Below are 12,935 nucleotides of genomic sequence, written 5' to 3'. Positions count from 1 at the left end.
TAGGACTGGATAAGTCCAGTACTTCTTCCTGCTCCTGTCAAGCATATTTAAGTTGTGGACATTGATTATCGTCGTTGTTGTTGTTGTTGTTGTTGTTGTTGTTGTTTTCTTGAGGAATAGGCTTACATATTCTTATTACTGAATCCTTTTATTTCCTTTCCTTCTTTTTTTTTTTTAAAAATTCTTTATTCAAGCATAAAAAAAAGAAGGTTTGCTTGTAATTATTTTTGCGCTACGGGCCACACCCCCTCATCACTGCAGGCAGGTGACTGCAGCACCTGCACTGTATTAAGTGTGGTTAATGGGGCCGGAAGTCAGGCCGACTGATTTAAACCGCTGCCAAGCCTTTGTTGGATTCTGGATTTCTGGATTTTTGCATTATTTTTGACGATGTCGTGGAAGCAACCTGTGCCGCGCTGTTGTTCACTGCCTCGGCGAGACTGTGTTGTTGTTTATGGGCGGGGTTGGGGGGGGGGGGGGGGTTATGTTGGATATGAACGAGCAGAGCATCGGATCGCGGCTGCGGCATCCTCCACAGTGCTTTTGTCCGGCCACGCTCGGGGGGTGCGTCGAACTGAACAATTTCAGCCTGGTATTTTATTGGAGACGTGTCGCGCTTTCACCTGGATTGTTCAGCGCAACACCGTGCTTCACCTCCCAAAGCTCACACCTCTCTCTCTCTCAAAAAAAAAGGGGCATAAAAACTGTTCATTATTTCCCCTCACGCCTTCAGAGAACTTTTCAATCGTCGAAATGAAGCTTCAGATTTCGTTCTGTTTTTTCCAAAATAACTCTTTATTGTCAAGGGAAAAACAACGTGTTACACAAAACGCAGGTGACGCTGGTGAGAGAGGGGGCGGGGCATTCCCAGTGCGTTCAGCCAATCCCAGCAGGTGTTTCCGAACAGCAGCAGCAGCGCCACTGACAGCTGCAACCCTGCGGCACAAACCAGAGAGTCACGCCCACTTCAGGCAGCGACGGCGGCCGCGTGCACCCGAACACGCCTGCGTTTACCTGGACGGTGTTCACCTGGACGGTGCCCCCTGCTGGACCAACCGCCAGCTGCGCACAAATCAGGAAGTTCAGAGTCACAACGTGGAAACACAAGACAAAGCTCCTCCCATTGACGCACCGCACTGTACCTTGAAGGTGGAACTCTGAGGTGAGGACCCCCCCACTTGGCTCCGCCCCTGACGACGCCCTCCTGGAGGAGCAGGGAGCCTGAGGAGGAGGTGAGAGTGCAGACTCAACATGGATGTGTTATTAGAAAGAACTGGATACCGGACTGACTACGGCGCCCCCCCCCCTCCAATGGCCACTCGCGGTACTGCAGCCAAAACTTCATACGGCCTAAATATCATTTTCCCCTCATACTGCAATACAAAAATGAAGGCCTGTTAGACGGCTGAGGACAACCTTTGACCTGCACTGTTGGATCCTGGGGCCGTGGGTGAGAGAGAACAAGAGGAGGAGCTGCGGGTGGACAGGGCGGAGACTCACCGGCCGACACGGCAGCCTGTCGCTGTCGCACACCTGCACCTCGCAGTGCAGCCACACGGTGGACGACTTCTCCAGGCGCTGGAAGCGGAAGGAGTGGAACTTGAAAGTGGAGCGGCTGTCTTTGGCATTCTCAAAGATGGTGACGGTGTCGTCAGAGGGGCAGCTGTTGGGAGATGTCACACTGGTTCACTAATGAGACTGTCAGGAGAACATCTGGAGCAACATCTGGAGATCTGAGGAGCATCTGAACATCTGAGGAACATCTCAACATCTGGAGGAACATCTGAAGGAATATTTGAAGAACGTCTGAACATCTGAGAAACATCTGGAGGAACATCTGGCGGAACATTTGAACATCTGGAGAAACATCTGGAGGAACATCTGAGGAACATCTGAGGAACATCTGAACACTGTCAAACAGCAGCAACAACAAGAATAACATCAACTAACCCACCATCACAGTGGGAGGAGCTAGTGTCGGAGGAGGGAAGCCATGCCCACACAGGGAGAACCTGAAGAGGAATGGAACTCACAACCGAAACTGTGCAATTCACTCAACAACAACAACAACAACAACAACAACAATAACTAATACGCTTCTTCTTGATGCGTTTACTGCCGTTAGCACCTAGCCTGTTGCTAACACCGTTAGCTGCAATGAAAGACGGTACCTGTTGATGATGAGACTCCACCTCTTCCGGTCGGTGGAATATGGAGTGGGAGTGGCCCAGCAGTTGGTGATGACCACTCTGAATCTACAGTTTTCAGCAAATCAGAATCAAATGTAGCAGTCACATGACTCTCACGTGACGGTGGCTTGTTTTCCTGTTGCCGCCGCTGTACCTGCTGCTCAGACCTTTGGCCTCGATGCCGATAAACACCTCGGAACCAATCTCAGACGTGTCGATCACGTAGGGAGCGTCTTTGGCGTTGAGGAACTTTGAATTCTACAAAACACGGCAGCAGTTTAGTAGTTGAATTCCCTGCCAGAGGGGAGAAGGTTCTGCACATGACAAGTGTGATAGTCGAAACTCAGAGAGAAGGTGGAGAAGGTCAATGTTGAGGAGGTCAGGGTGGAGGTCAAGGTGCAGGAGATCAAGGTGCAGAAGGCCAAAGTGGAGGTCGGGGTGGTGTTGAGGGTGGAGGAGGTGAAGGTAGACGTCAATGTGGAGGGGAAGGTGCAAGTGGTCAAGGTGCGGAAGGTGGAGGTGAAAGTGGAGGTCAGGGTGGAGGAGGTCAAGGTGAAGCGGGTGGAGGTGAAAGTGGAGGTCAGGGTGGAGGAGGTGAAGGTGAAGCAGGTGGAGCTGCAGCTCACAGTGAAGACGTTCATGGCCAGTTGAGACTTGAAGGTGCCTGAGCTGCCGTTGTTGACGTAGACTGTGGCCACCCTGGAAGAAGGAGGAGCAGAAGGTCAAGGAGATGATGCTGAAGGTCATGGGGGGCGGCGCGGCAGGCGACAGGCCACACCACCTCTGGCTGAAGATGGCGTTGTTAAGCAGGTAGGCAGCTCTGTAGAGGCAGCTGAAGGTGAAGTTGACTGGCTGGTTCCTGAGAGTCAGCGAGGAGTCATTGGAGACGATGGAGTTGGAGAAGATGTATTTGGGGTCTTTACCAGGCAGGAACTGCTGGAGGAGAAACAACCTGAAGTTCTGCGCACCTGCTACCAAACAACCAGTGGACTGAGGAGCTTTGAACTGCGCTACTACTGTTGTCCAATCGGAGGGACTGACTGTGGATACTTCAGGGTTGAGGGCGGAGAAGGTTCCTGACTGAATAGCCAATCAGCTCTCAGACTTCCTGAAATGGCTCCACTTACTGGCCAATCAGCTATGCCCACTTATCAACAACCTCAGGAGAACGCTGAGATGTTGCAGGTCCAACCTGACGACTTGAACCTGATTGGAGGAACTTCAGCAGTCGTCATTGGCTGGACCAACTGGACTATCTTGAGCCTACAAGATCCGTCGACCTTTTCCAGACGTCTTTGTGTTGTGTATAAAAGTTGATTGATTGAAAAGTATTAACGGTTGGACTTACTGGTGCTGGAGCAGTGCCACCTAGTTCTAGTAGGGCCCCCCCAGTGGGCGCCACCTAGTCCTAGAGGGCCACCTACGTGGCACCACCTTGTCTTAGTGGGCGCCCCCCAGTGGCTCACCCAGTGGGCGCCACCCTGTGGCTCACCTCGGCCGTGGTGCCGCAGTAGGAGCGGTTCCCTGGCGTCAGGTCGGGGATGATGAAGCGGTAGAACCCCGGGCTGTGGACTCCGGAGGGGCAGACCCCGCCCAGGGACAGCTGCTCCACCTGCCAGCCCAGCGGACACTCGGGCACGTCGGCCACGATGGCGTTGGCGAAGCACGACACCACCACATAATCTGCGGGAACATCAGGTGGACCAGAGTCACGCCAGTCTGTGGCTAGTTTAGCTTAGCTTGGGTGAAAAGCAGCGTCTTCACCTGCTCTCTGCGGCAAACAGGCCCAACAGACACCGGGCAGCAGCAGCAGCCACGTGATCGCGAACGCCATCCTGCGATGCTGCGGCCAAAGGTCAACAGGAAGTCGGACGGGTGGAGCGGAAAGAGGAAGTGATGTCGGAGCGACGGTCGGAGCCGGAGCCTCACCTGCAGCTGTCGGAGGTTCCTGACGGCCGCACGCTCGGCTGCACCGCACCTTTTATAGCGCCGCACTCGTCCCTCCAGACAGACAGACGGACGGAGGCTGAGAGCTTCATTGTGGAAGCTCCTCACAAAGGCTCTCTGTGCTGCTGCCGCCGCTCGCACATTTAGCCTTAAAGAGTTAGCATCCCCCGGGGAGCAGCGCTCAAGTTTCCTTTTCTAAGGACGGACAAAGAATGAAATTTGTTTCGAGGTTTGGAGGACGGACGGATTGATTGGTGCAGATGTGTGGTGTGTGGTGGCAAAAATGAATAATGCGTTCATCAAACACCACAGAGTGACATTGGTCCCGCAGTGCAGCTTGGGAAGCGGTTCAGGTAGTGATCGGGTAGTGATCCATGAAGACCGGGCAGAGCCTGAGGTCACTCAGACAGAGGGCACTGTTCTTTAAATGCAAAGTGTGTGGTCACTCAAATGAAAGGCACTGTCCTTCCTCCAACACACTGGTAGGGAGGGGACTTGGACCTTCTCCTGTCCAGGTGGCGTTCCCTCCTTCTGTCTCTCAGGGCGTCCAGAAGAAAGCAACCGCAGGGGTTAAGTCTCGACCACGACCCCTCCCTGCAAACAAACAACAGCCAATCAGACAGGGGGCTTATGTAAACTCTGCCTGGTGTCAGGATCTTCATTCTCCCCGGGGAGGTCACCTGGACACTTTCCTTCACCTGGTTCTGCTGCTCTGGCCAAACAACGTGGAGCCGTGTACATTATTGCTTGTTTTTTCACGATCACACCTTTTAGAACTTGGTGATTTTATACGACGTCTGCTCGGACAAACCGACGATGATTATTTTTTCGGCAGCGAGAGAAAACAGCGACTCAGCAGAAAGAGCAGCAGCAGCAGCTTGACGCTAGCCCAGTGCTGCGGCTAATGTTCTGACCGCTAGCTGAGCGTCGTGAAGGACCTCCTCCGCCTCCTCTGTCTACCCAGTGTCCAGCACGGTCCACAAGTGGACTGTGAGTGTCGGAGGTGCGGTTGCTCCACCTGCCCATCCACCTGTGCCACAGCAGACTGTAAGATGATAGCTGGAGAGGTTGAATTCTTCAGGACTCACTCTGAGGCCACTGAAGGAGCCAAAGTGCAGCTCATTAGCACCTGAATGGGACAAATGGAGAAGCTGTACAGACGGAGATATCATCTAGAAACAGTCTGGGGACGTTCGCATTACCTTCACCACCGGTCCCGCACGGTTACATAAGCACCAGACAACAGAGCAGCAGGCTCCAATCAGAGGCTCAATAAAATAGAACTATCTATTCGTCTATAATCTAGTGAGGAAATGAGGCTGCTGGCGACTGTGTCAGAAAGAGTGTGTTGGCGAGTTGGATCTGATTCCTGTCTGCAGCCCTAAAATACTTCCAGCAGTCCCAACAAGCACTTTCTATCAGTCCAGGAGTGAGTGAGGGGAGGATCTGCTGCCCCCCAGTGGTGACAGGCAACACACACACACACACACACACACACACACACACACACACACACACACACACATACACACACACACACACACACAGCTGAGAGAGAGAGAGAGAGATTTTCACACTGCAGTTCTGAAATTAAATTAAATTCTTCATTCTGTCCTTAACAATTATTTGCTGAAGGGATGAGAGGTAGTAGTAGTAATAATAATGATAATAATAATAATAATAATAATAATAATAATAATAATAATAATAAATCACTGGTGAAGTGTTTTGGTTCAGTCTTTGACCACACGGGGGCGCCAGGCTTCTCCCAGCTCCGCCCCCTTTACATGATTTCGGTGCAGAGAAATAAAGAGAGGAGAAGAATTTCAGTGGGAGGCACAAGGAGAAGAAGGAGCGAGCGAGAAGATCAGGAGACTTCAGGAGACTTCAGGAGACTTCAGCAGGTCCAGGAAGGAGAAAGACTTTGCAGCTCCTGGTCACCATGGAACCATCAACCTGACGCTCCTCCAGGAACCAGAGAGGAAGTGACAGGGGACAGAGGAGAACGAGTGACGGCCGACTGAGCTGCAGAGAGGAAGAGGAGGAAGGAGAGGAAGGAGGCCCCAGGGTGGACAGGAGGACCATCAGGAGGTGATGAAGACTCGGCTGGACGTCCCGAGGCTCTGCCTCCTCCTCCTCCTCCTCCTCCTCTGTCTGTGGCGGACGGAGCCGACCAGGGTCCAGGAAGGTGAGCTGCAGCCAATCACACTTCTAGAGTCCTTTTAGGAAGTTTACCATTGATTAGTGTGTGTGTGTGTGTATGTGGGGGGTAAGAGTGTGTGTGTCCTGTATATATGCTCTCCTTGGAGACTTTTTATTTTTAGACAGCCCTGTTTCTTGGGCTGCTCCACTTTCTCCAGGCTCTCCTGTGGCTGCTGCTGCTGCTGCTGCTGCTGCTGCTGCTGCTGCTGCTCTGATCAGGAGCCTCGGTGCCGCTCAGTTTAGAGCTCAGCTTCAAAATCGGATCTCTGGACTGCACTCGAGTACAAAGGTTCTGGCCTCAATCGTGTGCAAAAGTGTCAAATATGAGCTGGGACCAAGTGGCACCAGCAGGACCAACACCAGAACCAGGTCAGGGCTGTAGGTGGACCCTGGGCAAAGACCAGGACCAGATAAGGACAAGGACCAGGACCAGGTCTGGGTCTGGGCTGTAGATGGACCCCAGGAACAAGACCACGACCAAGACTAAGACCAGGTCTGATTGTAAGTGGACCCGAGCACCAAGACCAGGACAAGACCAGCACCAGGACCAGGACCAGGTTAGGACTGTAGGTGGACCCCAGGACCAGGTCTGGGTCAGGGCTGAAGGTGGACCAACAGGGTTCGGTAGAACCTTAATTACACGGATGCAAAACCTTTGAGGTTAAAGAGGAAACCGGGTGCAGTCAGCCAAGAGAAGGACTCAGGACCCATGTTCCTCTCAGACCTTGGTCGCCGTCCAGAGTCCAGAGTCCAGGTGAGAAGAAGCAGGACCCTCCCACCAACCCTCACATGTGCTTCAGTGCTGGAAGAGGAAAGTGGGTTCGATGATCCATGAGGTCAGAGAGAAGACGGTGGCGTTTGACCTTCACTGCTCCTGCCTACTGACTGACGGCAGCTCGGTCCACTCCCCAGAGGGGGAGGGGCTTTCTTCTTCTTCTTCTTCTTCTTCTTCAGCTTGTTGGGTCTTTAGTTCAGCTGGCCTGCCGCCTCCTGCTGCTGCTGCTGCTGCTGCTCCTCCTCCTCCTCTTCCTCCTCCTCCTCTTCCGTCTGATGTCCACATTAACACAACACCACACAACACATTGTGTAGGTGGAACACATCCCGACGCTCCTGCCGCATTTCCAAAGGTTTCGACTCTCAACGCCTCTTTCCTGAGGTGGTGTCTGCTGACACGTCTCTATCTTCTCGTTCTCTTTCTCTTTTTCTTTTTCTTCTGGGACTCCTTGACTCCTCTTTCTGCTGCATCTCTGTGGAAGGTTTCCAGCTCCACCTACAGGCTTGACACACACGCTACAGTCATTTCACAGAGAATCTTCTCTGTTGGTCTTGAGGAGCAGTTGCTCTTTGGGCTGGGAGGCTCGGCAGCAGCAGCAGCAGCAGCAGCAGCAGCAGCTTCTTTCTGCCTTTCCCATCTAAGTGACCAATAAATGCGAAACCAGTCAGTAAGTGGAAACACAGAGCGAGCCACTCTGAATGTTTTCATGGCCAAGGACCAGAGGATGTCCGCTGACCTCCAGGAACACTTTGTTTCCTGCTGCCGCTCCAGCCTCGCTGCAGCCACCATCACACAAACTGCTCAACGCGGCTCAATCGGCCTGGAACCCAAACAACGGAGCTCAGGCTGTTGTGCAAATCAAGTGCGTTGACCTCAAACTCAGAACTGAGTCACGACTCAGACGGGGCCGAAAAAGCCTTCCTGGAGCCGTCAAGTGGAAAAACACAAAGATCTGATCAGCTGAGCAGATGATCCTCTCGCACGCAGGAGAAGTGTTCAGGGGTTTCCCTCGTGCTCTTGCTCTTTTCTGCCTCTGTCAGCTGATTGGCTGTCCTGAACGTCAGCCAGCTTGAGGTTTTCCAGATGTTCAGGTTTGGTTTTCTTAGACGGTGGTCAAGCTGAGGTACCGAGACCCTCCCGGAGACGCTGGTCCCGCTGCTCACTCACTGCAGGCTTCTCTCCTTCCTGTAGATGGCGCTCCTGATGCCGATCCGTCCAGTTTCTGCAGCAGCGACGGGAACAAACGCAGGGAGGCGCGAGAAGCTCCGGAGATCAGCACCCTGCCCGACAACATGACCCGTGTGGTGGTGAGACGCTACTGCAGCTCCTCACAACTTCCTCATTGGCTGCTTGAATTTTTGTTTGTCTTGAAAATGAATTTAAAAAAAAACCCAAACCAACAGGGAGAAGTTTAGATGCAGAGAAGCTTTGCAGTGAGGACGGAGCTGCCGAGCTGCTTTGACTCCTTCAGGGAAGTTCAAGCCAGTCCAGCAGTTGTTGTGTTCCTCTCCTGCAAACTGGAAGCAGATGTGCAAAGTTTCGTCCTGCCAACTGAAAATGTTTGTTTAAAGTGAGTCTGCAGCTCTGACGAGTGACTCACTTGGACCAGATCGGTGTTTTTTGGCGAACCGTTTTGACTCTGACCCTCCAACTGGGCTCCAACCATGGATCAGAGGGCTGTGGGGGCGAGAGAGAGAGAGAGAGGGAGAGAGAGACCTGCTGCAGACTCACCAAAGTGGGTCAGCGGCTGAATGTGGAGCAGCAGATGCTGCTTATAACTGCTCCACTTCCTGCTGCTCTCCGCCAGCTTCATCCGCGCCCAGAAAACCCAGCGGTGGTGGAGATGCGCGAACAGCTCCCTCTGGTGGAGGTGCGGGGAATCAACGGTCAAAGTCCAGGAGGAGTTCAGTTCAGGAGGAACAATCAAGCTGATGTTTGGCATCGCCTTATCCGCTTCTCCTCATTACGACAAATGCAAGGAGCAGATTGGTTTTCAGTCCTGAAACACCGAGGAGAAAGTCCTGTGGTTGAAACACCGAGGAATGAAAACCATGCTGCCATATTTCTGCTTCTTTTGGGAGATTGGAAAAACAAAAGTGGGAAGATCCTGCAGAAGATTTCAGAAGTAAAGAAAGGATGATTTCACCGAGCTGTCTGTCGGTGCGCTCTCTGCCTCCCCCAGGTGGACTCCCAGCGGTACTACACCTGGGAGAGTTTCGGTCCCACCGACAGAGGCACTGAGGAACTGTGGGTGAACCTGGACGGGCTGCAGGTCCAGATCCACGGAATCCTGTCCAGCACCCACCGGCAGGCCGCGGTCAGACTCACACACACACACACACACACACACACACACACGCTGGCTGGACATTGAGAGATCTTTCTTCTCCAGAGGGTGGCGCTCTCCTTTGACTTCCCATTCTACGGTCACTACCTGAGGCAGATCATCATCGCCACTGGAGGTCAGTTCACTTCCTCCAGTCGACCAGCTGGAGCCCCTCAATCATTCACTCATTCATTCACTCATTCATTCCTTCATTTATTCATTCACACATTGATTCATTCACTCATTCATTCGCTCACTCACTCATTCACTCATTCACTCACTCACTCACTCACTCATTGATTCACTCACTCACTCACTCACTCAGTCACTCATTCATTCACTCACTCACTCACTCACTCACTCACTCACTCATTCACTCATTCATTCACTCACTCACTCATTGATTCACTCACTCACTCACTCACTCATTACACTCATTCAGTCACTCACTCACTCAGTCACTCACTCATTCATTCACTCACTCATTCACTCACTCACTCACTCACTCACTCACTCATTCACTCATTCACTCATGCTTGCCGACTGTTTTTATCATCCTCCTGGTGTACTTCTGCCTCCGTCCACCAGGGTTCATCTTCATGGGCGATGTCACCCACCGGATGCTGACCGCCACTCAGTACGTGGCGCCCCTCATGGCGAACTTTGACCCCAGCTTCTCCAGGAACTCCACCGTGAGGTACTCAGACAACGGTGAGTGGCCTTCTGCGGTGGTGGCGCCGCCCCGGTGGCAGCCGCCGGCGTCTCACCGGGCGCTGCTGTCTGGCAGGAAACATGTTTGTGGTGCAGTGGGACCGAGTGAGGCTGAAGCAGCGCGAGGCCGAAGGCCACTTCACCTTCCAGGCGGCGCTGCACAGGAACGGAACCATCATCTTCAGCTACCAAGACGTGAGCCGTCTGTCTTTGTCCTCTTCTCCTTCTTCTCCTCCTCCTTCTTCTTCTTCTTCTCCTCCTTCTCCTCCTTCTTCTTCTTCTCCTCCTTCTTCTTCTTCTTCTTCTTCTTCTTCTTCTGTGGTGGTGGGACGTGGAGAGACTCTGCCCCCCCTGTTCCTCAGGTCCCGGTGCCGGTCGCCCAGATCAACTCCACGGAGCACCCGGTGAAGGTGGGACTCTCTGACGCCTTCATGGCCCGAGTCTCCGCCTCCGCCTCCGCCTCCGCCTCAGGTACGACTCACACTGCAGTCTGGAGATCTGAAAGATCTTCTGGCAGATCCAGCAGATCCAGCAAATCCATCTGTCTCTGTCTGTCTGTCTGTCTGTCTGTCTGTCTGCAGAGAGGAACCGTCAGACCATCTATGAGTATCACCGCGTGGAGGTGGACGCCTCCAGGATTGTCAGCAGGTCGGCCTTCGTCTTCACCCCTCTGCCCAGTGAGTATCTTCGAATGAGGTCTTCAGCTGACAGGAGGTGGCTGCTGTTGCTGCTGCTGCTGCTGCTGCTGCTGCTGCTGCTGCTGTTGCTGCTGCTGAGCTCCTCTGCCTCCTTCTGGTTCCCTCAGCTTGTCTCCAGCTCACGTCCTGCCTCCTCTGCCTGACCTCTGACCTCGTCTCTGGCTGCGGCTGGTGCAACACGCTGCAACGGTAGGAGGCCTTTGTTGTGGTGCAGCTCCGCCTCCTCCAAGCTGAGTCTGACGGTGACCTCTGTGACCTTCAGGTGCTCTGACGGTGTGGACCGCCACCGACAGGAGTGGCTGGACTACGGCTGCCCCGAACAGGTGAGACTTGCCCAGGTGAGCTGCTACCAGCCTGCCGTCCTCTAACCTTAACCTCCGACCTCCGTCCAGGCCCGAGGCTCCTGCCAGGACTTCGAACCTCCTCAGTATGAGGGACCCACCGGCTCCTTCAACGACACATCTCCACCTCCAGCACCCTCATCCTCGTCGGAGGAGCAGCGGCCTGTGACTCAGAAAGGTCCCCCTCTCTCTCTCTCTCTCTCTCTCTCCCCCCCCCCCCCCCCCCCCCCACACACACACACACACACACACGCACATACACTTCACACAGCTTCCTTCTGGTCCAGCAGATCAGCAGACGAGTCCTCCAGACCACCAGGGGGCGACCGAGAACGCCGCCATCGTGGCCGGCGTGGCAGCGGCGCTGCTCCTGCTGGTGGCGCTCACCTTGCTGGCCGTCTACTACATCAACACGCACCCGACGGTGGCTCCGCCCTTCTACCTCATGCAGGTGAGGCCACGCCCACCGTGTTACCCCGCTGGCCACGCCCCCTCCCCCGCACTGACCCCTCCCCTCCACTTGTGTCCTCCCTGCTGCAGCAGCGCAGCAACAACTACTGGCCCTCCATGAAGTTCCGCAACCAAGGATGCAGCTCCAGCTACACCGAGGTGGAGCTGGGAGGCCACGAGAAGGACGGCTTCATCGAGGCCGAGCAGTGCTGCTGAGGACGGCGGGAGAGAAGGGGGGGGGAGGGGGAGGGGGAGGAGGCGCCTCCAGAGGACATAGCAGGCATTACAGCAACGCAGGAGGACGCAGAGCGCGGCTAGCGCCACCCTGAGGCTGGACACTGTTTCCCGTCGCTCCCTCACATCTCAGAGACTCGGCAGGTGCAGCAGGTGCTGAGGCACACGGCGGGGCTTTCGGCCATAAGCAGAGTCATTAGCGCCACCCGGTGGTCAGGGACCAGAATCCAGCGAGCCTTCGCACTGCAAACACACGTAGCTTGACTTGAGCAACACCGTCGTTTCTTTGTCAGTCCCACTTTTCACCGACGATTGTTCATGACATCTTGTATGTAACATTAGCAGCGTGCAGAAGCACCGCGGCGGCAGAGACGTCGATTGGATGAATTGATGGACTTCTCTGTTGCAGGTGGTGAACGTTGGTACGACTCACGTGATTTTGGTTGAAAGAGGAAGTGAGCAGAGGCCAAAGTCTCTGCTCACTTCCTCTGCTCAAAGTCTGTGGAAAGAAAGTAATGTGATCTTCCAACCAGGGAAATTGATGGATCAGTTGACCCCATAACCTAGAAGACCATTTGCTCACTTTTCATGTAAAAACTTCAGGGACTCCAACTTCTCCAATAATCTGCCAGGGGGGCAGCACTGGGACTCATCCGATTGCTTCTCTGCAGTCAACCAACATGGCTGAGGCTCCTCCCCCCAGAAGATTTTCTGCACTCACTCAGACTCAGTCTCCATCCTGACTAGAGGGTCCTGAGATGATGGTCCAGCTGCTCCACGCACGGGAGCAACTCCTGCTCAATATATCTGATCAGCATTAAACAGCTTCTTGGTTGAACTCAATGTTCTGTTGTGAATCACTGTTTGCATTCCAAAGACACTGTACAACGTGTGTTCAGTCAGAAATGAGAGCAGGTCGGTCAGTGAGGGACCTCCAACCTTCTTTCAAGGTCCAGAAGATTAAGAGAAAACAGCAACACGACAACCAAAGTGCTGAGACAGTCCAGAGGTGTTACAACAGAGGGCCTGAGGTTCTGATGTTCCGGAGGTCCTTGAAGGTC

The 12,935-nt window shown here is 53.8% G+C and overlaps 2 protein-coding genes across 3 annotated transcripts; one reads left to right on the top strand and one right to left on the bottom strand.

The window, feature by feature from the left end:
• Positions 1–808: 808 nt before the first annotated feature.
• Positions 809–4,326, bottom strand: tectb (tectorin beta). Its single transcript, XM_076040499.1, has 11 exons — positions 4,119–4,326; positions 3,954–4,032; positions 3,682–3,872; positions 2,971–3,122; positions 2,816–2,888; positions 2,344–2,447; positions 2,172–2,255; positions 1,501–1,663; positions 1,143–1,221; positions 1,015–1,062; positions 809–936 (listed from the first exon to the last, which is right to left on the bottom strand). Exons 2-11 carry the CDS (start codon positions 4,021–4,023, stop codon positions 821–823), a joined length of 1,080 nt encoding a protein of 359 aa, XP_075896614.1. The 5' UTR covers positions 4,024–4,032; positions 4,119–4,326; the 3' UTR covers positions 809–820.
• Positions 4,327–5,829: 1,503 nt separating this feature from the next.
• Positions 5,830–12,712, top strand: plxdc1 (plexin domain containing 1). 2 transcript variants are annotated; one of them, XM_076040498.1, is made up of 13 exons: positions 5,830–6,324; positions 8,306–8,421; positions 9,297–9,431; positions 9,507–9,576; positions 10,029–10,151; positions 10,228–10,346; positions 10,514–10,622; positions 10,733–10,828; positions 10,957–11,038; positions 11,112–11,172; positions 11,242–11,368; positions 11,481–11,641; positions 11,734–12,712. In XM_076040498.1, the coding sequence occupies exons 1-13, from the start codon at positions 6,231–6,233 to the stop codon at positions 11,854–11,856; spliced, it is 1,416 nt and encodes a 471-aa protein (XP_075896613.1). In that variant the 5' UTR covers positions 5,830–6,230; the 3' UTR covers positions 11,857–12,712. The 2 variants fall into 2 exon arrangements, with proteins under 2 accessions (XP_075896613.1, XP_075896612.1); XM_076040497.1 differs by having other exon boundaries at positions 5,833–6,324; positions 11,731–12,712.
• The last annotated feature ends 223 nt before the right edge of the window (positions 12,713–12,935 follow it).

The sequence above is a fragment of the Nelusetta ayraudi genome, unplaced genomic scaffold (genome assembly GCF_046127955.1).
Source record: "Nelusetta ayraudi isolate G7.1 ecotype Tasmania unplaced genomic scaffold, CSIRO-AGI_Nayr_v1 ptg000061l, whole genome shotgun sequence".
In the NCBI taxonomy this organism is placed as follows: Eukaryota; Metazoa; Chordata; class Actinopteri; order Tetraodontiformes; family Monacanthidae; genus Nelusetta; species Nelusetta ayraudi.
The sequence above is the reverse complement of the archived record's forward strand: the minus strand, read 5'-3'. Positions and strand labels throughout refer to the sequence as shown.